This window comes from Phallusia mammillata, chromosome 2 (assembly GCF_965637545.1).
Source record: "Phallusia mammillata chromosome 2, kaPhaMamm4.hap1.1, whole genome shotgun sequence".
Lineage (NCBI taxonomy): Eukaryota > Metazoa > Chordata > Ascidiacea > Phlebobranchia > Ascidiidae > Phallusia > Phallusia mammillata.
The window spans coordinates 4,877,704-4,903,174 of record NC_137253.1 but is presented as its reverse complement, the minus strand read 5'-3'; the positions used below and the strand labels follow the sequence as shown (position 1 = coordinate 4,903,174).

General features: G+C 35.5%; 1 protein-coding gene across 1 annotated transcript; it reads left to right on the top strand.

Moving 5' to 3' along the window:
* The first annotated feature begins 1,757 nt into the window (after nt 1–1,757).
* Nucleotides 1,758–23,524, top strand: LOC145213743 (solute carrier family 2, facilitated glucose transporter member 1-like). Its single transcript, XM_080082130.1, has 10 exons — nt 1,758–1,979; nt 2,416–2,544; nt 5,074–5,341; nt 6,532–6,653; nt 12,090–12,263; nt 16,837–16,978; nt 18,477–18,610; nt 19,206–19,366; nt 19,820–19,964; nt 20,372–23,524. Exons 1-10 carry the CDS (start codon nt 1,869–1,871, stop codon nt 20,537–20,539), a joined length of 1,554 nt encoding a protein of 517 aa, XP_079938256.1. The 5' UTR covers nt 1,758–1,868; the 3' UTR covers nt 20,540–23,524.
* Nucleotides 23,525–25,471: the final 1,947 nt, after the last annotated feature.

Here is a 25,471-nt window from a genome sequence, read left to right as displayed (position 1 = left end):
AAGCTTGTTTGGTTTGCGTTGACTGGGTCTCTGAAGGCAGGGCATATTTGCTCTGAATGCAAATATTAACTATAATTTGGACAGTGTATTTAGCAAAACGTAGTCGTAGTAACTTAGGCTGAACTAGTAGCAAAGTAATGTTCTTTTTAGGCCAAAAAGCTAGTTAAAAGGTAAGGTATTAGTACTAACGAATTGTTACCATTATTACACTGCAAAAAACACGAAATGTCTCCACAACTTGGTTAAACGTGCATAGTAATCCAGTTATAGTTGTAGCATAACTCTGGATCAAATTTCAAAGTCATGTGCTTGATTTCAACCAATGAACTGAGAGTGTGTTTAAGAAATTCGAGTAACTTTGCAACAATATGCTGGAGCTGTGAGTAAACTTTGCACATGTGTCCTTGCAGCCAGTGTAACAAGCCTGTAATGTGTTGTGCGGTAAAGCCAAGCGTTGTTGCAACCACAGGAAGAGGGGAACGTTTAATTGGTCGGCCAAACTTAACACCAGTGCTTTGTAACAAGCAAAAGTAGGTTAGTACTAAAGTAGGCAAAAAAGCAGAAACAGCTGATCGTAATAGCTATATCAGTTCAACTACCCTGCAAAAGCTAACGCATTTGTTAGTTTTTAGGTTTATCAACAGTTTTAGACGTAATTTGCTGAATAAACGTTGTTGTTTATGCAGCAGTTTTTGATGAAACAAAATACTAATGCCTAAATGCTTCTGTATGTACTGAGAATTTATTCATCAGCTAAATTAAAACAGTTTTCATAAAAGCAAAGTTTTGTAATTGATTCATATTAGTTTGGTTTCCAATGAATATTTGTGAAACATTATTAACTGGTTACAGTCAATAAATAGGGCATCAATGTAGTTGCCATGTTGTACAGGCATTTTCTCCTAAGTTTTGTTTACCCAACCCTTCGCAATAGGACCTCTCGTAAAATTTGTTCAATTCAATTTTGAGGTGTTTTGTCAGTTTCGAGTGACCTATATGAGTCATAAACATCTGTTGTGACGTAATGTGTTTTTAAACGACGCCATTTTAAAACGTAAGTTTCGTGTGTTTCCGTGTTTTGTTGCTATTTTGGCAGCATATTTACGAACGCTGCTTTTGTGCTAGGTTGCAAAATCTAGTGCATTGGGCATGCATGTGGGCCAAATAACTGCGAAAGGACACCAATTGGTTTACGATTGATTCGTATGCGTATAGTGTAGATGTAGACTTCACTCACCGACATTTAAAAGGGTGCAGAAAAAAACCTGTGTTCTTCCTGGAAATTGAAATGAACATTGTTTTTCACAAAAGGGAAGAGCATGTTTAAAGTTGAGCATGGAAATTGTACTAGATTTATAGTTTTTATTGATGTTAGATTACTTGTTGTAAAATTGTACAATATCGACTTCTAAGAGTAAGCATTCATTTAAGAAAAGTTTCAATTAATGATTCGTAGTTATTAACTGCCCTTTTAATGGTTTTACTCTGATGGATAAAAGCGCAATTGCAAGAATTTTTTGGTTAAATTTTTGCTTTGTTTAGCCATGTAGTTTAGCCGCCTCTAGGCTAGACATTGTTGAACACGTAATTTCCGCAAATTGCTAAAAATGTGCAAAAACGAAAGTTGAAACACTGAAACACACTATGCAGCATTTTTGCGCCGCCTTCTTCGACTGTACGTAGCGTACCGTCGACGAACACCGCAGGCATTGTTTACATTTCGCCTTTTTTCTGCCAGTAATTTTACTCATTTTATGTGCGATGTAATTTTCTCTTCCCAGCAGAACGTACTACGCCCTAGCGATGATATAACGTCAAAAAAGTAGTAAATTATTTTATCAATTCTGACCGCTAAAGTTTCGGTCAAAATGGAAAATAAAGCTGACATTGAAATGAAGGAGTCTAACGGGGTACCGGAGCATACCATAGTAGACAGACTACCTTTAGTCGAAAATGGAGAAATAGCGAAACCATTGGCGGTAAGTTCAGTTAAACATTGTGGTTTTACTTCTGAGAAATCACTTTCGGTGGAGTTACATAAGTTTTTTCGTGGTAATGATCTTCTAAACCGAAGGTAAAAACGACGTTTGTTCACCGCTAAACGCTGGTTGTCTACGTGTTAATTATAGCTTCTTCAATTTTCTTTCGTTTTCGGTTTTTAAACGCTGTTTTTACACTAAAAATAATTCTCTATTGTATTAGCTAAAGTGTGTGAGCTATGTGAGAAAATCTTTTTTAATAGCGGCCTTATATGCAAAATAATAATACAAAATATTTTTATAATTTAACAATATTCTCAAGCCATTTCGCTATTTAAATCGCACCAAGCATTCGCTTTTTAATAACGTATTGATTTCTTTATCTATTTACATTTTATACACATATAAAAGTAACAAAATATATTTTTATGCACAGAATTCGAATTACTGCATGTGGACTCTATTCCTGTCCGTATCTTCTGTTATGATGTCAACTGGGATTGCTGTTGGAGCGATGAACGCAAGCATGGCGATTTTAGGCGACTTTTACAACCAAACTTACTACGTACGTACAACATATTACAATAATAAAAAATGCGGAATTCTAATTTGGATTCAAAAGTAGGCACTAATTTCGCTCCGAAATCGATATTTTTGGAAACGAATCCCGAATTAGACCCGAAAGTTAGTGAAATTACGACACAATAGAATTCACTTAAATATAAGCCCGGCCCGGCGTGCAACTCTGGTTTGGGCTTAAGAATGAATAAAACGGGTTTGATTGGGACCTCACTTTACACTGGATCACATTCTGTCGTAACTTTACAGTTTTTTAGGCCTGAATTGGCCTGCTTTAAAAAAAAGTTAAGAAGAGGGGTTTTGGTCTTGGACGTTCAGGGAAGGGTCCGCTTTCCACTTCAATATACAATAGACGTGCTTAATTTGACTTGATGCTATGATGCGAACAAACGTTTTTTATTCCTAGAGTTTCAGTCGTAAACACGCAGCATATTTCTGTCTAATTCCAGCCATAAGGCGTTGCTATCTAGCGGGCAGAAATGTAAAAATAGCTTTTGACACGGTAAGATTTAGGTCAGCGGTTACCGATTCATAGCCACCATGACTTGTGGCTGAAATCGTTAAAATATGTGAACAATTCAACATTAAAATCACATAAAACTTCTTTTGTGGGAAGCAGCCGTTAACTTAGGTCATTTTTTCGTTTTTATAACTCAGTTTAATGTAGTACAAGGTTTCATACCGGTACTTAATCGTCAATGAATGACGGTAAAACAGTGGTTTTAACCGGTGTTCTGCGAAACACTGATGTTCCGTGAATGATCGTCAGGTGTTCCGCAATAACTTTATTGATTTGACTAGCGTTCCATGGAATACCCGTCGAAAATCACTGGTTTAACACAATAGGCGGAAATAGCTTTTGTATGGAAGGATCTGGCTACTATCACCAGTTTGAATTATAATAATAAGACTTAAGGTGTAATAATAAGAATTGCGTGGGCCTGTCGCTGCTTAGGTATACAATACAGTAGTTAAGTGTTAGCTTGTTCACTTAATTGCATCTCAGTAAAATTTTGTTTGGTGTTTCTCAATATCATTTAATGCAAAAAGTGTCCTGTTGGCTCAAAAAAGGTTGTAAAACACTTTAAAGGACGAAATAAGTTTGAGAATGGCACTCTTTGCGCAATATCAAGCTATGTTTATTACTTTGGTTTCCACTTCAAAGAAAATAACCTTTCCTATAAAATAAAATAAAATGGCGATAAAATTAACTACCCGGTTCTCACAAAGAAGAATTCGATATAAAACCCGGTGTTGGTTGTCCGCATATTTTCATTCGAGATTAATCATTAACTTGTTCCACAAACGAGGTCAACGGAATAAGACTTTGACCTATTTTCACCACGGAATGTGTGCCATGTCTAGTCGGCGTGATAACCTGCGACATTGCTTTGACCAATTACAGGCCTCCTTATTGTCACGTGCGTCTGTTGAAGTCACGTGGCAACGATGAACAGATTACATAGAATGTGCTAAACACGGCATATTACGTTTTAAGCTAAACTAATATGTATGCAGGTTAAAAATGTTTTCAAGTATAATCGATATTAAAGAGTTTTAGTTGTTGCTATTATATCAGGGCTTATCCAGTCAAAAACCAACTCGAAACTGAATGGTTTGAAACACGGCCCCGGCATAGCCTACCTACATGATGTTTTTAGGAGGGTATGCAAGATTTCTCGATGCTGTTTGCCAGACTACGCTAGAGCTTTCATTTCAATTTGCATAAATTTTAAGTGTGATAAATCAGACTTTTAATTTTAAGCCATAAACATTTTTATATACTTTTATTTGCACAAATGCTGGATAAAACTTTTGTGACGGAAGCTCTCCCCCCCTATGTTAACAAACGTGTTTTATCATTTAATATTCAAAGCTTAAACAATGTTATCAATTATTACGTTGCCTTTGCGCTACTTGATAAGTCTCAAGGGTTACAACTATGACGCAATAGAGATAACGGTGCCAATTCTAATCAATTAAGGCAAAACCAGATAGCCCTAGTACGTAGAAACATAGTTTGTAAAACTAAAACAGATCATTAAAGCCAACAAAAAAGAATAATGATGAAAATAACTGCCTAAATAAACGTAAAAAGCGACACGCTTTATATTACAAACGTTTCGGCAAATGCTCATGCCATCATCAGTGATATGAATACCACATCGGTTAAATCCGTTTATGTACACTTGAGACACGCGAAACATGTGTAACTGATGTGGCCTTCATATCACTGATGATGGCATGAGCATTTGCCGAAACGTTTGTAATATAAAGCATGTCGCTTTTTACGTATATTTGGGCCGTTATTTTCACCGTTAAACTTATGAACAGATCCGTATATAGTGTATTTATGAATGGAAAATGAAACGATTAGCAAGAACGAATTACGATGGAAAACGACCTGCTCCTAACGAAAATATTGTCACAAATGGTGCTTTTCTATAGGGTCTTGTTCTGTTATGCAAACATACAACAACAAAAAACACCTCACATTGTTTTTATCTTATTACAGGAAAGATACGACAATTATATACCAGAAGATACTTCTCTCCTTCTAATAGCCCTAACAGTGTCAGGACTGTTAGCTGGAGGAATTCTGGGTGCTTTATCCATTGGGTTCATTCTAGCACGATTTAGCCGCAAACAGTCAATGGCAATCATGAACCTCACCAATATTCTAGCTGTTGCTACTCTGTGTATAGGAGGCCCTCTAATACCGTCGTACGAATGTATTATCATTGGAAGGTTCATTATGGGACTTTTCTCTGGCTTTGGAATGAGTAGGTTATAGTTTATTTCATTTTTCCAGTGTTTTCTTCTTGTGTCAGCAATTTTGGCTGTTAAAGTGTTGAAACGTAAAAATATCATTTAAAAGTTTTAAACAGTTTAATTTTAAATGTTTACCTCACACCCTAATTCCTTGGAAACTAGTTTAATGGTGAGCGCGTATTTGTTTTTGTTTTGGTTGTGGTAAAACATTTCCAGATAAAACATTTTGTTTACAAAAAGCTACTATAGCGTCCTAATTTTGCACCAGCACAGCAAGTGATGCGCAACCCGGTATTTTAAGTAACAAATGTTTTATGCCAGAATAGACGATTTTGGCGCAAAAATACGGAATAAATAAAATACCAAAAATGGTGTTGGCGTACTACCAGGAATGCCGTCGCGTACCACTGGTTGGGAACCACAGTGCTAAATGATACAACTTTTCTCAAAATGGTAACCACTAACCATTGTAATAAAGCATTTCACTCATTCTTGAAATTCCCGCTTTAACTCGAGTCTTTCAGTCATTTCATCACCGTTTGTGAATCTTAAGTGGTTTAACCCATATTTGTGACTCATGATTTTCTGAAGTGCTTGATGTCACAATTAAATTCCGTTTCGAGGAATTTATTCAAGTGGCAATACCTGTAATAAATTGGCAGTCGATAGTTTTCCGTAGTTTTTAGGAAATCTAAATCGCATTTGTTGTAAAACAAAATCGGACCAAATCATCACAATATATTTTAGTTGTCTTTTAAACAAATTAATTACGCAGCAGTAGTAAAAAGGAAGATTAAGTAATACTCTACAATGTCTTAAGTTTTTTGAAATCGAAGTAATGATGTACCAAATGAATGAACCAAATGTATTCTAATTTTCTCGCAGACCGCATTAAAACGGAGAAAAAACTAACTATCAATAGTTTTATAGTTTAATGATATTGTTTTAGTTGTTTTAGTTTTAGTTTCGTGTTTACGACGTGTTTTAGTTTCGAACAGTTTGACATATAATGTTTGTCATTGTTAGAAAATAAAACGCCATATGCGTTAGCCGAAAATAAAGGAACTATCCAGTTTTTTACACAGCGCTTCAATTTTTGAACACATTCTGACAAAACAAAACAGACCTTTCTAGTTTTCAGGCTTAAACTATTTAATTCCGAAAAATTTGAGTAAAATACTTTATTTTTTTTATTTCTTAGATCTTATTCCCATCGTGGTCGCTGAAATATCAAATCAGGAACGACAAGCGTTTTATCTGAGTTTAATCGGCGTTAACTTATCATTTGGAGGTCTCTTCGGTCTGGTCCTTGGATTCAAAGAGGTCAGTCGCTCCACTAAATCAGTTTGTAGTTTGTTGTCACCATTTTGTTACTCAGCGGACATCAAGTCTCTTATTTTCCATTCTGGTGATAGAAAACTTAAACAATCGCCGGTAAAGTTGTAAGTCGGGTCTGATTCGGACTCAATTTGAACAAAATGGGCCTAGTTCAGTGGTTCTTAACCTTTTTGGTGTGGTTTCCCACTAACGTCAATCACCAACTTCGAATTTCCCCCTCTGTTATTTTTAAAATCATGTTTTGTGCCCTACGTTAACAAAAAAAATTCTTTAAATGAAATAATTTTGTGGAGCGATTTGGTCTGGACCCTAAAGGTATACTGTAATCTTTTTGAGTTTAAATAGTGCTTCTGTGAGAGATTAAACTATTTGGAATACTGAGTCTGCTCTGCTTGCATTATTCATTTATTGCATCACAATCAACAAAGGAAAGGCTTTTATTCGCGCACAATAGCAAAGTTATTGATGGTTTTAGTCTTGTCTGTGATGTAACAAACGGCCTTTGGATTTGTATGTGTCTTGTAAACCTTAGTGAAATTAATTTAACATGTTGTTGCAGAAAATTTTTAGTAAAGTAACTTTCAATGGTTAATTCAAAGCCGGATTCGACCCTCGAGCGCGAGTTTGCTCTTTTCAAGCTTACATAATTTCCCTCCGAAAACATTAAATTTCCCACTAGTGGGAAATTTCCCACCGGTTAAGAACCACTGGCCTAGTTCATGCCTGACCTTTCATGGACACTTTTTTTGTCGTAATTCACCTTAGTGTAGCTTGCATACTGTTTCAAATTTTGTTTTTCAAATAAATTCGGGTTCGGACCGGGTTTCAGGCTTGTAATTTCAGAGTCTGTCCCAATTGAAAGCCCATATACAACTCTAAGAACCACCACCATTTTAGAATATAGAGACTTTTTTAATACTCTGAAAATGTTATTCTGCGAAAAACATCACTCTAAATATAAAATAGGCGTATCATCAGTACTGCTTAAAATTGCTTGCGGCTACGTCTGCACATTTTTCTAAGGTCGTTGTGGTAATAACACTTGTAAAGTGGGTTCGCTGCAAAATGTTTGCGTGATTTTCAAATTAAATCTAAGTGTCATTTCCACCACTGATGTAATTGGCAACCGCCATTGTGATACCGTAATTATGGGTCCCCTTCCCTGAAGGGGACACATATTGTTTTTGTCCGTATTTTTTTTTCTTTTTTTCCGTCTAACGCGGATTTGCTCCCACGTTTTGGTCAAGAAAGAATGGTTTAAACTTTTTCAAATTCACACACATTACAGATATTGGTCTAAAGATGGTCCATGTGAATTTTGACCCCGTTTGATCCCTCAGTTCACCCACAGGCCCCCGAAACGTAAAATTTTTAACGCTGGTTTGTAATGCTCGTGTGGTAAAGAAAAAGTGCTTCAAATTTGGACATATGTTAGTTATTAATCCAAACTTGATCCTCCAGAAGTTTAACCCCGAATCACCCAGCGATTCACCCACAGGCCCCCGAAACGTAAAATTTTTATCGCTCGTGTGGTAAAGAAGGAGTGCTTCAAATTTATTCAAATTTGGACATATGTTAGTTATTAATCCAAACTTGATCCTCTAGAAGTTTGACCCCGAATTACCCAGCGGTTCACCCACAGGCCCCCGAAACATAAATGTGTCTAACGCTCGTTTGGTCAAGAAAGACACTGTAGGCTGAAGTACCAAGAGAGTAACTCACTGGTTTACGATAGCGGGAGGGCTCAGCTTGACGTCGGACAGACGTTTTACGAGACGTCGTTTCAGTGATTAGAAATCAGCTGTTTTGCACAGCAATGCTATGTCGTTTTATTAAGTTATCACTCACATTTTTGGTTTTGACGAAGGTTTTACACCTATGACGTGATTTAAACCTAATAACCGTGCTTCGGTTTTGTATATGTCAAGCAAAACTTTGTTAATCAAAGTAAACATGAAAAAATGAACTTGACTTTTTTGCAAAATAAATGTTTTTTTAAATACTCGTTGTCAGGTTGGCCGCCGCATGATCACGGGTTACTTCAGGTCAATTAGTAGGTATTACTAACACAGTTTGGAACTTTCTTTCGTCATAAGGTAGCGTTTTTTTTTTGACAATCAATTTAGGAGTCAATGCTCAAGACATGTAATAATTAGGCTTAAGGGTATTGTTGAACACTCAGGACGGCGTGCTATTGAAAACGGTGTCAAAAGGTCAAACAGTCGTTTGGCGTGTGCACCCTGAGAGGTTACTACAGGTCAATGGTACTCGTTTTGCGAAACAAAGTTAAATGAAAAACAATTTGTTATGTATACACTTGTAGCAAATTGCTTTTTAATTTCAAGTGTCTGTAACACAACTGTTACATCTTTCTAAAAAAAATGTGTTCAAAACCCGACCTTGGACGACAATATCTGGGTCAAAGCAAGAGATTAAATTAAAGTATTTGTTACGTTTTTTTAATGTTTTTGTAATTATATGACAATAATAGTGCAAAAAGAATACCAACAATTTTTTTTATTGTTGGGTTAATGCTTTCTAAAAATTTGTCCTTAAGAATCTAAAAATCAACGCAACATTTGTTTACTGTCAATCCGCACAAACACGCGTGTGGGGACCCATTTGTTTTTGTGTACAAAAACAATCATACATGTAGATCAAATGATGTGTATAGTAAATTGGTAAATATCATATAGAATATATAAAATGGATGTATATCAGAAAGCCACTCTTCTAGTTACTGATGATAATACCTTACCTGACCGTGTTGTTATACTCATCTACACAAAAAAACTTGCCATGACCCTGAAATTGATGCCCAATTTGTTTCAACAAAGCCAGAATTAGCTCGAATTTAGGTAAAATTGTGGCACAAGTGTTGCTAAGTGGAAAATCTTGACCAAATCAAGCCCATTTTATGTAAATTTAAGCCAGAATTCCAATTGTTTTTGAAACAAAGTCTGAATCAGGCCAGAAAGTTGATGAAATTTCGGAAAAAAATCGTAGATTTTGAATTCAGGCCCCAATAAAGCATAATTGTATTCGAACAAGTCTGAACCTTATTTTTTTAAAACAAAGTCCCATTAGGCCCGAAAATTGTTAAACGTTTAAAACACAAACTGTTAAGTGTGAAATCAGACGCGATCAAAGCCATTTTATTCAAGCTTAGCCCGAATTACGGCACAAATGCTGTGAAATGTGGTACCAAGGTCGTTTTGTTTAAACCTAATTCCTAAACTAACTTGCTTCGATTTTAAAAGCCCATAGGCCAGAAAGTTGGCAAATTTGCGGCACAAATGCTGTTGAGTGTCAAACCAAGCCCGTTGTATTCAAATTTGAACACGAACCCGCTTCGAAAAACAGGGTCCGACTTACGACTTTGGTTTCTCCTCACATTTAAACCATAGCAGCGAGGACAAATTCCGCCTTATATGTGGGTCGATCGGCGTCTAGACGGGTTGAAAACAAACGTGACAGTTCGTAAACCGTAGAACTGCATGCAACCGCACCTAGCTCCTACTATACACCGCTAGCGCGACCAATTCAACACGATTTCTCCGCCTCACAATTTGTCAACACTTCTCAATGTGAACTCAGTCGCATTCTTGACCCAGTTTCTTGTGGGCTGTTGTGTGAACGGTTTATTTATAGCGTTCCTGTAATGGTTCGGAATTTGTTCCCAGAATGATAACAAGAAACTAAGTGAGATACAACAAATTTTGAATACAGATTGATTAATTCTTTGCACCGATGAATGTATTTTCAATGTTTAGCAGTTTTTTAGTAGAATCTCAAATTGTTAATATGTACGAAAACATTTTGCTCACTAATAATAGCTTAGTTAGCACGCGTACAGAAATGCTTGTGATTTAGAAACTGGTCAAATTGCTCCTATAAACAAGCATCTACTTTTCCTACAAAGCATTAAAACTGTTTTCAAACAAACAGCAGTAAAAGCATAACAAACAATACAAAAGTTTAATCTTCGGTTCATCTGTAGTTTTTGTAACATCGTTGATTAATCGTATTGTCTGAAAAGGTTTTAATTCGACCACCCAGTGTTTTTTTTAAGGTGTTTTGGGGGACCGTTTCGGTTTCTCCAGCGGTTTCCCAAAATTTGGACTTGCAACTACAACTACAGTTTTTGGTAGTTAAATGAAACACTTGCGGTCTCTTAAAACTACTTAGCGGTCACCCAAACCAAACCTTAAAAAAAACCTGCACATGGCATTTGTGCGAACTTTATCTTTTCGTTGATCGAAATTTTTAGACAGCGCTGACACACCTCCGACACGCCCTTTTTTTCTGCCGCCGGTTGTAGCTTACGTCATAGGTTGGATGCTTTTGGCTTGACAGTTGACTTTCGGCGCTAAACTCCGCTAAAAACATCCTAAACGGAGTAGAGTAGAATATATGTGCTATGTGGACAAATTCTCAAGCCGTGCAAATTTAACGTTTAAATTTTGTAAATGTTTTCAGTTTTTTAACTTTGCCGTACAACTTGTGTTTTTCGAAATTTTTAAAAACATTTTACATTTTTGAACGTTGTTTTGTTTTTGAGTTTATTGACAACTTTAGTTTGTTATTCGCTACAACGACTTCAAAAAGTACAAAATGTAAAATATGTTCAGTTTTAATTACATAAATTTCCCAATACAAAACAGCCAGAGATTTTGTACATGGTAAATATATTTTAATGTTAACATTTGAAATATCGCTTTTGTCTTGAAACGCATTTTGAAATTTGTATTTGAAATATTAATTTACCACAAAACACAGACATAATGTACAGGCATAACGCTAATTACACTTAACGTCAGGTGTTTTAAATGATGCGTATCTGTTTTAAAGCATAACAAGCAGTAATACTGTTACATGCAAATTCTTTGGTATCCTTCTCTCGCCCAAAAAATATTCAAGTTTCATGTTATTTATTTGGTTTTATGCCTTTTACCTTAAGTGTATGGAGAAACGAATTTTGTTTGGTTACATAGGGTTAATGTAGGCCGTTCTACGACGCAAAAATGCATAAAGGTCAAAACGTTGCACACTCTTTATCACACACGTTTAAAGATGACGTCATTTATAAAAGTTTAAATCCATTTTTGACGCTCATGCCAAATAGTATAATTTGTGTCAAAACATATGAACAACAGTTAGATGTATTGCAATAGTTTATAGGGCCAAACCTTTGTTATTTGTAAGATATAAAATATGTCTAGTTCGTTTTTCAAACGACAATATCATTACCTTTATTTAAATAGAATTGAAACTGATTATTTTAGCTAATTATATTATTTATTATTATTTTGGGGGCTGTTTACAGATGTTTTTGTTGTTAAATTATTACAGAAATATAAATTTCTTTGTGACATCCAATTTTACTTATACATTTAATTTTAACGTTTAATTGTTTTACAGGCGTTAGGAACAGAAGAGTTATGGCCGATACTTCTTACAATTTCGTCAGCCCCATCAATAGCGTACCTACTTGCGTTAAAATGGCTACCAGAAACGCCATCCTACCTTCTGAGACAGGGAAAACGAACTCAAGCCCTCCAAGTGTTACGAAAGTTGCGACAAAATGCCCAAGAGGTAAATTTAATATGATTTGATGGGTAAAATCCAAAACTTTGTATTATATAATATGTTAAACATTTAACCCGTAAAAATCGCTGGTTAAAATATACTCAAAACACTTAAAATGGTTCTATTTTGATTACCTGCATGCAATGCACACTGTTTTGACCTATAAGGTCTCATCAGTGCAGCCTGTGACGAGAGATCGGCCGTACTGGCTAGTGTAGCCATCCAGCAGCACTCCAGTTTGTTGGGAGTAACAGGGTAAAAACCCATACCTCATCAGTCCTATTTTTGTATGTAACATTTTTTATCAAAACATGTCTAATTTTAATGACATTTATCTTTCTGCGTTATGACAATCATTCGGAATGTTCGGCGTTTTTTGCTGTACGGTTAATATTCTTAGATAGGTTTATTTTGTACTTTTCAAAAACCAACACCTACAGATAAAGTTAACGCCATACGAAGTTAACATTACAACTTCTAAAGAGCATGAAAGTTAAATTGACGTGATGTCGTAATGTCACTTCAAATGCACTGGCTTAATTTTACACTTTTAAGCAAGTGAAAATATCAGGACAGTCGTTGAAATGTCAAGAAGGGACCTTTAAGGCCTACGCATAAATAATGCATAACAAAAATCTTTGAATGAAACTTTTATAACACTACATACGAATCTGTTCATAGTTAAATGGTTTTATCATTCCTTCACGTGACTTAAGTGTATATAAACGGGTGTAACCGATGTGGCCTTCATATCACTGATGATGGCATGAGCATTTGCCGAAACGTTTGAAAAATAAAGCATGTCGCTTTTTACGTCTATTTGGGCCGTCATGAAACTTTTATATTTTTATCAGCCACTTTTGGCAACTAAGACGCAGCTTCTAGCTAGTTTTTTTCCCAGACATTTTGACACAGCTAAGTTTTTATTCACTGTGTTCTTCCGTTCGCTGTGGAATGTTGTGACCAGTTGGTACCGAACGCCCCAGGCCTGTTTTACTCGAGCTAAACGCCTTCGAATACTAAAGAACTTTGTGTTGAAAATTGACCATGCGTATCGGAGTAACCCATATTTCACGCTTGGTTGGGTTTGTGAAACGCCTGTTTTGGGTTACGTCGTTTTTCAATGCCAGTTGTGGGATTCTAGGTATCGTGCCATTTGTTTTGGGACTACATTTAAGACATTTCTGGTGTCAATTTAGTAATTTTTCAGCTAAACAACTTTAAAACTTCTTTTAAACTCTAATGACAAAATGTGTTTTATAATATGACAAACTGACTTATATGAAAGACCAAAAGATGTCAAATAATATAGAAAAGGGTTTAAGCTTATACTTTTAAACCTTAACAAAACATATTCATTTCTGCATTGTTCTATCAATTGCTCTTAGAATGTTTTGAATTTCTTCTATAATTCTTTGGTATTAAACTATTAATTAACTAGTTTATAATTTCTTTTTTTCCAGTTGTGGCATTCTAGGTAACCTGCCATTTGTTTGGAGCCTATATTTAGGACGTTTCTAGGGCCAATTTGGTTATTTCCAAGTTGAGAGACTTTAAAAACTTTTTTGAACTGTTATGATCAATTATTTTCAAAGTAACACACTTTTAAATCCTCTTAAAAACTATTTTTGCAATGTCCTACCAATTGCTTCTGAAATGGTTTAAAGACTTTGTAAAAATTCAGTAATCTCTTTCGTAATTTAGTAATTTGTGCTTGTTATTTTTTAACCTATTGCCGCAAAAGACGGAAGTATTTCGAAAAACGTTCAATTTTCTTTGACGCGAACATTTAGTAAATATCGCTGTTTGTCCAAGTGATAAAACCTTACGTCATAGTGTTTGCGGTCTGTCGGTTATGACGTCATAGTCGCTTTGTAAAAGATTAAACAAACATTAAAATGTCGCTTGTGACGTAATAAGGATCTGTCAGTCGCCTTACGCGTGTTTGCACAAAAGATTAAGAGCACGGGAATGACAAAAAATGCTGAAACTCGATTCTGGTGGGAATTTGCCGTCTGGGAGCGTCATGATAATAAATGGGAGTATTTTGGAGATAGTTCGGGGAGCGAAAGTACTCCCAAACATCAGTAAAATTTGGATTACGTAACACTTATCCAAATAAGTGCTTTTTAACCCCTGGTTTTGTCCAAATTGTGGTTTGCCTATTGATTTTATTGGTTTGTTAGTAGTTTGCAGGACTTTTTGGTGTCAAAAACGTGCCTTTTTGTGACAGTTCTTTGCTCTTCGACGTTTTTTTGACGATTAGAAATGCACGATTTAAGGTTTTGAGCATGTTCGGGTTTTTGCTCTTAATTGGCGAATAATAATTGGTTTGTCGGGTAATTCACAGCCAAGTAACGAGTTTAGTGACATTTGGCAACAAAAGGCCGGGTGTGGTGTGGAATATTATTTTTGTTTTTTGTAAATAGAGTTTAGAATTCGGACTTAAAAATAGCTGGATACGGAACTAAAATATGAGCCCGCTTGCACATTTTCTTCTAGCCTTATTATTCAGGACGTAAAAACAAATAGACAAAAAATCATGCGACTCCCTTGCGATAAAGAGCAGCGAATGATAGCGTTAAGCGGGATGATTTGGTTACCAAGTTACAGTATTATCATTTCAAATAAGCGTGACAATTTGGTTGCCTCCAGACAGACCAAGCACGATGAGCTAGTCGCAAATGTCTCAAATTTCACAAACAACTTGTCATCATTGTGATTGGGTCAACCGAGTTTCTGATAAAACAAAAGATGACCTACCGACCCCTTGACACCCTACACCACCCAGACATGCGCGAGATCCTAAAATAGAAATAAAGAATTGCGTGGCCCTGATATATGATATCTATGAATGCGGTGGTCTGATTTAGGAAAGTTTTGCAACGAGAAAAACAAGTTTGTTTTTGGCGGCCGGTTTAAATTAGGCTTTACACTAAAACGTGTTCCGTTTGTAGAACATAAATTCGTAACTGGGATCAGCCCTGAAGCGTCTATGCAGACCAGCGATCACGCCACACTCATATATAAATCACAGTACGCCATGCCTATATTGAAGGCGCCATACCGAAAAAGCCGGTCACCTTTAGTAGTTGTACCTGGATTTCAATAATGACCTAATTTTAAAACGCTTTTATTTTACTTTTTTAAGTTCTAAATTACTATCAACTGGTTGCTTTTGTGACTTGAGTGATACTGTAAACCGCGGTTAATCCAGAACCGTTTTGGACCAAATTTTTTTCCGGATTAACAGATGTCAATTAGTTAAAGCCTTACCACATTACAAATCATTTGTGCCTCACGTTTTGTCCGAATTGGGCAAAGATCCGAAATAACCGAATCCGGTTTAACCGAGGTTTATTGTATGTGTCCTCCTATTACATAAAAATATGTGATAAAAGTTTAAATTCTAATTTCATTCCAACACATGTTAACGACATAAAATAAAACAAAACATTATTTTCTCGCAAAAACGAATAAGTAACATAAAATGCAATTTTGCCCCAATTTTGTTTTATTCAACAATTCTTCGTTTGTTGAAATTCATTGTGTCGATGTTTGTAGCGATTTTAGCGACATTTGGCAACAAAGAGCGCATTCGAAAACCAAACAATGTGTTCGGGCACATCGCTTTGTTACGTAACAATGGCATGTTTTAGTCTTCCCGGCGAACGGATGTTTTTCTTGATTATGACGTCGTTGGCGTCGTTGTTCAATGACGAATCAAGCAGGCTGCGTTGAGGCACGTTTCTTGTAAAAAGGGAAATTTACTCATTTCTAAATGTTTTGAAGTACCTGAGTATATGTCTGGTCAAACAATCGCCATTTTGACTCATATTCTGCAAGGTATTCTGGGTTTTGGCAAACGCCCGTTAATCCAGGCCCGATTGTACCTAAAAATTTGTCCGGATTATGCGCAGGTCCGAACTAAGCGATGTCGATTAGTTCAAGCCTTACCACAATACAAAACATTGTATCTCAAGTTTGGTCTAAATTAGACGAAGATTTAACGGAGATTTACTGTAATCATACTTACATATTGATTGCTTCTATTTTATATATTATGTAGTCATAATTTAAAACTGAATTTTTTTGTTCCTTCATAGAAGTCATGGGACTTTTGGTCATACACTTTTTTTAATGTCGTCAAAATATGTTTGGTTGCAATAGTGGTTCCCGACCTTTTTTCAAGAATAACATTTTATTCCTTCTTAATATACTGGATAGTAGATAAAAAACCATGCAAAGATTATTTAAAATTGTGTATTTTATCAACTTTACAGGTAAAAATCCCAGTGTTTATTTACCACATGTATAAATCAAAGTAATTCCTCCCCTCAAGTTTTGAAATACAACATTGTTTTAGAAAATTGTGTTCATAAACAAGGTGATAACCTGTCAACATTTTCGCCCACAAAAAATACATTAACAAATTTACTTTTACTAATATCATTTTTCCGAAATTGATTTTTGTCTAATTCGTATCACAACTATACGGTTTGTTTTTTTAAAAAGAAAGCTTGTTTATCTACAATTCACGAAAAAATTTGTTAAATGTCTTTTTTGTTTCTGTTTTTAGGAGAAATTATGTCAAGAACTGGCGAAGATTGAACGCGAACAACGAGCTCATGGCGAAATTAAACAAGTTCCATTAATAACGATGTTTAAGTCTACGGGATATAGAAGACAACTTATAGCCGTTGTCATGGTTTTTATGCAAGGTAAGTCTGGTTGTGTCAGTACTAAAAATCGTATTTTTCATTGTTTGTATCTCTTGCATTTCAAAGAAATCGCGTGTTTTAAAACAGTTTATGGAAAAACATAGACCGTTTAATGATGAATATAACGGCCCAAATTAACGTAAAAAGCGACATGCTTTGTTATTCAAACGTTTCGGCAAATGTCATTATTGGTAATATAAAGGACCACATCAGTTACACCCGTTTATAACCATTTGAGTCACATAAAAGATTGATAAAAAGGTGTGAAACAAGCGTCGGGGAAAAAACGATTAAAAGGTATAATAAAGCATGTCGTATTTTACGTACAATTGGGCCGTTATTTTCCTCATTAAACTTATAAACACATCCGTGTATAGTTCCAAATTATATAGTCCAAATGGTAAATCAAGGTAATATTGAGTCACGAGTAGTTCTGACATCATAATAAACGCACAAACTGTTTGTTCGAATTTGTGAATGGACACAAAACATGACAAAACATATCCCACAGTCATATCTCATTTAATACGACCCCAAGGAAACAGAAAGTAAATGTTTCACAATTGTGGCGCAACAATTGGCAGTCGTAGCATCCACGTGGCGTTTTTGCAAGTCATTCATAATTTGCCGAGTCATTGTAATACGTAATCGGTTTAGTATCGAGATATTTACATTTGGAGGTATTGATTTAAAAATTACGAAAGGGGGGGTCGGTTCTATCGGTTTATGTGGAAGATTTTTGCCAAAAATTTAAAAGTTCTGAACAGTTTTAAGGATATGTACCGTAAGTGGAGCTGGTGACAAGCCATTGTCATTATTGGTAACAAGATGCACTAATAAAACCTTACAGATCGAAAAGGTGTGCATTGTCTGTAGCCAACTTAAGGCAAAAATATTTGGCAACTTACAATACTATGTGCTTAGTGTTTAAACACAAAAAATGAAAGAAATTAATGTGTTACATTTTTCAATCGTTGTACCATAATGTTTATTGCCCTTCACTTTGCTTTACGATGCGGTTTGCAACAAAGGGTTGACGTAATCATATTAAATGTTTGGCAAAAGTCTTGCTAACCAGAGCAGTAGCGCCCTCTTTGGAGTATTTTGTATAGCTAAGTTTGAGCTACGGAGTCGGTCATACAATGCATTATAATTCAATAATGTATAGTTTGTTGTTAACACACAAATAAATTAATAATAATGGATAGGAATGTAAATAATATAAAGACAAAAAAAAGCAATGATTATTACGAACAGTTTGTAGGCGAAAAAGATAATTTTCATTAAAAAAACTGTTTTCTTGACTGTTGCGTTATAAAAGCAGGAAAAAACAAAAATAGGCATTGGCTAAAACACTACAATTGATTATACGATTTTGCGTTTTTGTAAATTCTAAGCACCACTGGTGGTGTAAAGTGTGATTGTTGCAACCTAACAAATTTACATGAAGCAGTTTTGGTCAACAAATAAAACTTTACTTTTTGTTTTTGCTCTCTAGCGCAACTGTGTGGTGTGAATGGAGTTGGAATGTATACGAATAGGATTTTTATGAGCGCTGGTTTTAACGAGTCAAGCGCCATCACCGCTTCAACCATCGTATATTCCATACAATTTGTTGTTGCTCTTGTGGGGGTAAGTAGGAGAGCTTTGTGACGTCATAACGAAAAAACGAAAAAAAACAAAAAACTAGGGGGTAAATAAAACTAAGTACTATTTGAAACGTACATAGATTGGCAACTTTTGTCTGTAGTGTGACAATTGCCACTAAAGGCCAAAAACGTTTTTTCCCACTTCTCGTAGTCAACAGGAGTAGGATTTGAATAAAGCTAAGTTTGATTTAAAACGAATATTAGTTGGAAATTTTTGTCGTTTAATGCGGCTTATATTTAAACTTGATAATTGTCACCAAATCAGAATTATAAACGGGCCTGAAATCGTTTTTTTTTAAATGTCCGCTTAGGCCCGAAAGTTTGATTGACAGACCTATGCATTGCACCAGAAAAGACCCAGACAACAAACACAATGGACGATAATATATAATCGATCTTCAACAAGGCTGTTTAACATTACGCCAAGCCCAGCAACTGGCTACTTAGCTAGTTAAATTAATTCAAAAAATACTGACACAGAGTGTAAAATCAAGCCCGTTTTTTGGAAGAAACCTAAGCCCGAACCCGACCCGACAACTCTACTCCAAATACCAAAACATGTTTTCCCACTTTTGCAGTCAGGAGCCGTTGACCGATGGGGACCGAAGATGATTAACGTCATTTCCGGTTCCGTTATGTCCGCGTCGTTGGTTTTGCTCACGGTTGCTATGGTGACCAGCGCACAAGTGGAATTTATGCTTTACGTCAACATCGTTGCCGTGACGATATACATTCTATCGTAAGTATGACCTCATTTTTGATGACGTCTTTGAGATGAAATCGTGTTTTTGGGTGGAAGGCCTGGATACAGTTTTTGCATTTAATGCTGGTCGTTTTGCTTTGTAGGTTAAAAAACACATTAAAAGGTAGAACATAATTGCCTGATTTGTGATATATTTTGTAAAACTGGTGGGTTAGGAATGCAATAAACCCCACTTAAACCGGATTCGGTTATTTCGGATCTTTGCCTAATTCGGTAAAAACTTGAGGTACAAATGATTTGAAATGTGATAAGGCTTTTAACTAGTCGACATCGGTTAATCCGGATCTTTGCCTAATCTGGACAATTTTTTTGGTCCACACGGGTCCGGATTAACCGAGGTTTATACTGTATTTGTTTTAGGTACGTTGCCCTTGGTGTCTATGTTTCGTTGGTTTGGTAAAATCTCAAAACCTCCTGCTACTTTTTTAGATGGGCTTGCGGAATTAACCTGACATTATTTCCGCTACTGGGCGCTCTCACCACTGAACAAACTCGCGAAGTTTCTTTCACATTCGGAGGTGGAATTTTTTGGGTCCTCTCCTGGTTTGTGGGTTTTATCACCCCATATTTCATGGTGGGTTGACATTAGTTAAAGTCGGTTCCTATTTTAAGCTTTTTTAAGGAAATTTCAATATTTCTGTTTAATTTGTGTTTTTTTACCCAAACTCGTGCACAAGTTTGCATTTTAAATAGAAAAAAATGGAAGATCATTTGACCGCCTGTGAACAATGTAGCTGTGTTAGATTTTACTTTTACAGGAATTAATATTATTGACCTTTAATTTTACGGCTAATTTTGTGATTTCCATAGGAATTTTTATGCACAAAGTTACATTAACAAAATTAATAAAGAGCAAGAAAGAACCTCATCCTACCGCCTTATTAACCCAATATTCAAATCAATACAATTATTGTGCCTGTATAGTCTCAAATGAATCTAAACTTCAAATTAATAAAACCTTAACCACTTTTTTGTTCACAGGAATGGATGGGCCCGTTCGCATTTTTCCCGTGGGCGATTCTCAACGCCATTTTCGCGGCTTACGTCTTAATTTTCATTCCCGACATAAAGGGAAAATCCCGGGAGTACATCGAATCTTTCGTGCGAAAGGGAAAAGTCAACTTTTGTAATTGCGGCGCAACGACGTAGGCGGCAGTGACGTCACGATGTCGTCATCACGTGACGTCATCAGTTTTTACGAGCACAGGGTCAAGGTGGAAAATAAAGTGGTTGTGGAAAAGTACGACTTGAATGTGGCTACTATAAATTAGCAGACAACCCAGAAAAATGGAATATTGGCATGCAACATTATAATGCAGCTATTTCTCTTTGTTTGTGAGTTTTTTGGGTATTTCGAATTGGAAATTTTTTAGAGGTGCTAGGTTTTTGTAAAGAACGATTTTGGATAAACCAAGATTTTAGCTATTTGTAGTCAAATGTGGGCCATCCACGTTTACAATTTGTTGGATGCCCAGTATTTTAAACAGTGACAGTGAAACCCTTATGATCCATGGAAAATAATTTAACAAAACGCTAAATTTTTAGGTCGAAATTTGAACATCTATTGATCACTTTTCTTATTTTTTTTCTTTATTCATCTAGTAATTTGTTACTGCCCCTAATTTGCCGCATTTTTGTGTTTTTCTTTTTTCCACGACTTTGCTACTGTTAGGTTTAACTTATGTCATACCACTTGGCTGTTAACGCCTAAATCGGCTCAGCCACCGCGTTTCACAACAAAAATTGAAAGTACAACGAAAAGGATTCTTTCATATTTTGAATTTCCATTGCAACTAATGACTGTAGAGTTATTCTCTCAATTTTTTTTATTTTAAAATACTCACGTCAGCAGCGAATTTAGCTAATTTTCGATAGGTGGCGCAAAGAGCACAAATCCTGTTGAGCGGTATATCTCCAAATATGCTTACGGTTAGGGCTTGTAGGGTCAGGGTTAGGTATTATCATAGAAATTCAATGAAACTAACTCTAAAATTCCTGAAGTAAATGTTTTCAAAAACTTACTTTCCAACCCTTCCCGTATTCAGTCGCTAAATAAATAATTCAGCTCCTGCGCCACCTATCGAAAATTAGATAAATGTTCGACTGTCGTGAGTTGAGTTATTTATTAGCTCTACCAATAAACTGACCCTGGTTTTTGTTGCATGTGACGTTGCAACGTCTAGTATGACGTCACACATAGTTTTTGTCATTAATCGATATTTAATTTTGGCAGCTTATTGCGGGTGTAGGCTTTTGAAATGATGTTTTTTTGACTTCGTGTTTTTTTGCAAAACATTTGTCCGTTATAGTTTTACTAATGACGTACAATATATTGAAGCACTTAAAAATGTTTCTTTAGTTTTTTTTAACAATTACTGCATTTTTGTGCCGTAAAAATGTTTTTATGTGTCCAGCATAATTGAAGAAACCAAAAAACCCAAATTTTTTAATATTACTTTGAGATCAGAATTTCAGCAACAAAGCCTAAAAAACATATAAAAAACCTCAAATTCGAAACTTGCAACATTTTGAATGCAACGTTTTTGTATTCGCCTAATTTTTACTTTCTTTTTGATTTTTTTCGCCTCATAAACATGGCAATGCTAAACAATGCTACGAAAATAATCCTAAGTGTGCCTTTCCATTAAATCCCAACTAAAAGTACTACACGTCTCTTCATTGCTTTAAATCATTTTTTTGTCCCATTAGCATTTAAAGATGTAAATATGTAAATCAATTTAACAAATGTTAATAGAAAGTATTCGTACTATGACCCATCCCATTGTAGCATTTGAGTAATATGATTTCTATATGTTGTCGCCCCAAAATGTACCCAGCTTAGTATAGAGGCTTTCGGTTATTCGCATATCCAATTTTCAATCATTTTTATGCGTTTAATCAGAGTTTTTGCTCAAAAAATAAAAGGGTTAGGGTTTTACAATCCCTATGCAATTAAACAGAATATATGCGTTTAGCCGGAATCTTCTGTACAACCAAGTTTGTCATAAACGAAATAACTTGCATGACAATATTTTTCTGTCAGTATCATTTTTCTGTTTTGACATTTTTGTTTTTGGTGCTATTTGTTCAACGGTGCTTTTTCTATTTTGTTGCATTTTAAATGATTGGGTTTAATTTTTGTCAAGCAATTACTGGCAACTTAAACAATGTATGAAATGCAACATAGCAAACTTTGTCTTATGAATGGAACAAATTCAGCATACTATGTAGAGATCCTCTTTTCTTCTATTGTTTACCCCTTTGTAAATTTGTATGGTGAAATTTTCGCCCTAGTTTGTTTAACACAGGGGTGTCCAACTCGAACACACCGCCGTGCCAAATTTAGTTTTAAAATATACTCGCGTGCCAACGTTTGGTACTTTTTCCAAATCATTTCTTAAACGTCTTAACGGTACGGGATCAATTGATGATACTCTAAAAACCTTTTATTATGTTTATGCGACACAAGATACAAATAGTTTGCCACGGGGCTTAAGTTTTGTCAAAAAACTAACTATTTAATTAGTGGGTTGTGTAACTTTATAATCTTTGCTGAAGTTAGAATAAAGGACACGAAGAATCAAAAGAAACAAATTTCATTGCGTGACAAATCCTAATGTTTACCATCTGAATTTGCAAAAGCTTGTGTGCCACTTTTAAATGCTCTGCGTGCTACTTTTGGCACGCGTGCCACGTGTTGGACACCCCTGGTTTAACAGCATGATTTCGTATCTTACAAAATTTTCTTGCTTTTTTATCCCTTAATTTTACTCCTAGGGGGAAATTTACCCCATTTGAAAACCTCAAATTTAAAACAGTTTGCCTAAAATTAAAATTAGTACTTATGTACATAATGCTGAAAGTTATTCGTTTCAAAATCATTGTGTACAATCGAATACATTGTTCAGCATATTCATGTATCAATCCAAATTACTTGAAAAGGTTCTATTTCATCACGAAGTATTGTTTGTATATTGTGAAATCTCTCCAAAGACTGAAAACTCGTTAACATGCTGCTGATTTTTTCTTTTTCGGTTGTTGTGTTTTATTTCATTCAATGCAGTTGCGTATTTTTGTTGGTCCTTTCGGGTTTGTGGTTATGGTGTCATTTTGAAATAAAACAATCTACCCGTTCTAGTGTATCCGAAATTTAAATTTGCTTTACCAATACAATACCTAGAACTGGTTTCAAATGTTAGTTTTTTAGTTGTAAGTCGGACCTGCCTTTTGGGTCGGGTTTATGTTTGAGTAAAACGGGCTTGTTTCGGACCTGACTTAATACTGGGTCTTGTTTGTGTCGTACATTCACCGCCTTTCGGGCTGAATTTGGGCTTGTTTAAACAACAAATCATTTTCGTCCGTGGTTTGCGCTTTACTTTCGCGCCTGGGCTGGGGAACGGTGCCACATGTATTTTCCATATTAGTAACAAATTCGTTGAGTTTAGGCTTTAAATTTCAGGAAATGCTATCAACGTAAGAACTCACTTCACACAAATTTCGCTAAATACCGATGGATGAAGCATTTTCGAATATTTCAACGCAAATTGTGAGAAAATGCTGACGGTTTCGGGCTATTAGTTATAAACTTAGTTCATAACTCTACCCCAGTCTCACTGTTACACTAAACAACTGCGCTCTTTACGCCATTTATCGGTAGTCATCGTACTCAGTCTGTTGTGAGTTCCTACGTTAAATTTCAGAATCACTTACAACTTCTGTTTTTATGCAAGGGTAATAAATCCTTCACATATCCCTAAAGGATATAGCATATTGTTTACTGGGCCTTAATTTGACAATCGCCGTTATCGGCGAAAAAATAAACTATTTTGTATGGCTTTTCAGCCTGTAAAGTGGTTTTAAAGTGATTTCAGAATTTTAAATTTTGAATTGGTCATGGGAAATCAGTCGAAAACAAAACCATCATAAAATCAACAAAAATTGTTTTATTTCTTACACACCCTTTTGAAACCCAACCCAACAATAAGCGCTTAGTGACTTTTTTACCACATGAACAAATAAAAACCTTTCCCAAAATTCTTTTCCCGCGCCACATCACCACGATTAACACACATGAGTAAGTTTTACATCGACTCAACCAATCAGCGCTTAGTGAGTTTTTGGCGTGCCAAAGTCCTGACAGAGTCATTTGTCTCGTGTTGTTGTTGATATGCGGAGGTGGGAAGCATCCAGAAGCTACAAGGTGAATTGAAGTTGTTGCTTGCTTAACTAAATGTGCAAATACGTGACAACTATTGTTACCATAATGACCCTCACGTATGTTTCAAAGCATAACTTTTGTAATATCCACATATAGTTTTATTTGTATTCATGTAGTTATTGTATTATTGCAAATTACAACATGTTATTAATGTAGTAATAAAGCCAAAGTTTAAATATAATTAAGACTTTAAACAAAAAAGATTTACTTTAGATCATTTGATAACAGTTGAATATTCAATAATACATTAAGCAACTGAAGAAAACTCTAAACTTGCAAAAGTTAATAGAAACTAAATACATTATAATGTACTATATGCCTATGTTTAATAAGTTAAAACTCTACTTGTAAATAGTTTAAAATACAGTTAAAAGTCTTGTTTTAAAGCAGTCATAAACTAAAACTATAAAACCAGTACAAAATGTTAACTGCATGTGCCAGGTGCAACAAGCGCACTTCGGGCATTATGACGTCATGCACGCAGGCGCGTTTTTAAAATCTGATTTTGGAAGTCGCCTAGTTGTATGGCCATGTGCTTGTATAACATGGCTTACAATTGCTTTTGCTGTGAATTTGCGACACGCGACCAATTTATTATTTTGTTTACAGATTTCCAGTCAACGCAATTTCATCAAGACTTCATTTCAACGTTTCTCAACTTTAAATATTTACTTGTATGTAAACATAGGAGTCTGTCGTGGGTCAATCGGGTTTGCGGAACTGCTACGCCTAACTTAGGTTAACTGGCGCTAGGGTTGAGTGACCTATTCTTTGTCCGAGTTGGGCCCCTAAAAGGAAGTCTTCCTCGGTCAAAAAATGGTCCAAGACTGTAGGAGTGCTACTATATCAGCAAGTTGGCGCTA

What these genes read in the sequence shown, in the direction of transcription:
- LOC145213743 (XM_080082130.1), top strand. Translation starts at nt 1,869, where the DNA reads ATGGAAAATAAAGCTGACATTGAAATGAAGGAGTCTAACGGGGTACCG. An exon ending in AAATAGCGAAACCATTGGCG is followed by an intron (nt 1,980 to 2,415) that starts GTAAGTTCAGTT and finishes TTTTATGCACAG; the next exon opens with AATTCGAATTACTGCATGTG. An exon ending in TGCGACAAAATGCCCAAGAG is followed by an intron (nt 12,264 to 16,836) that starts GTAAATTTAATA and finishes TTCTGTTTTTAG; the next exon opens with GAGAAATTATGTCAAGAACT.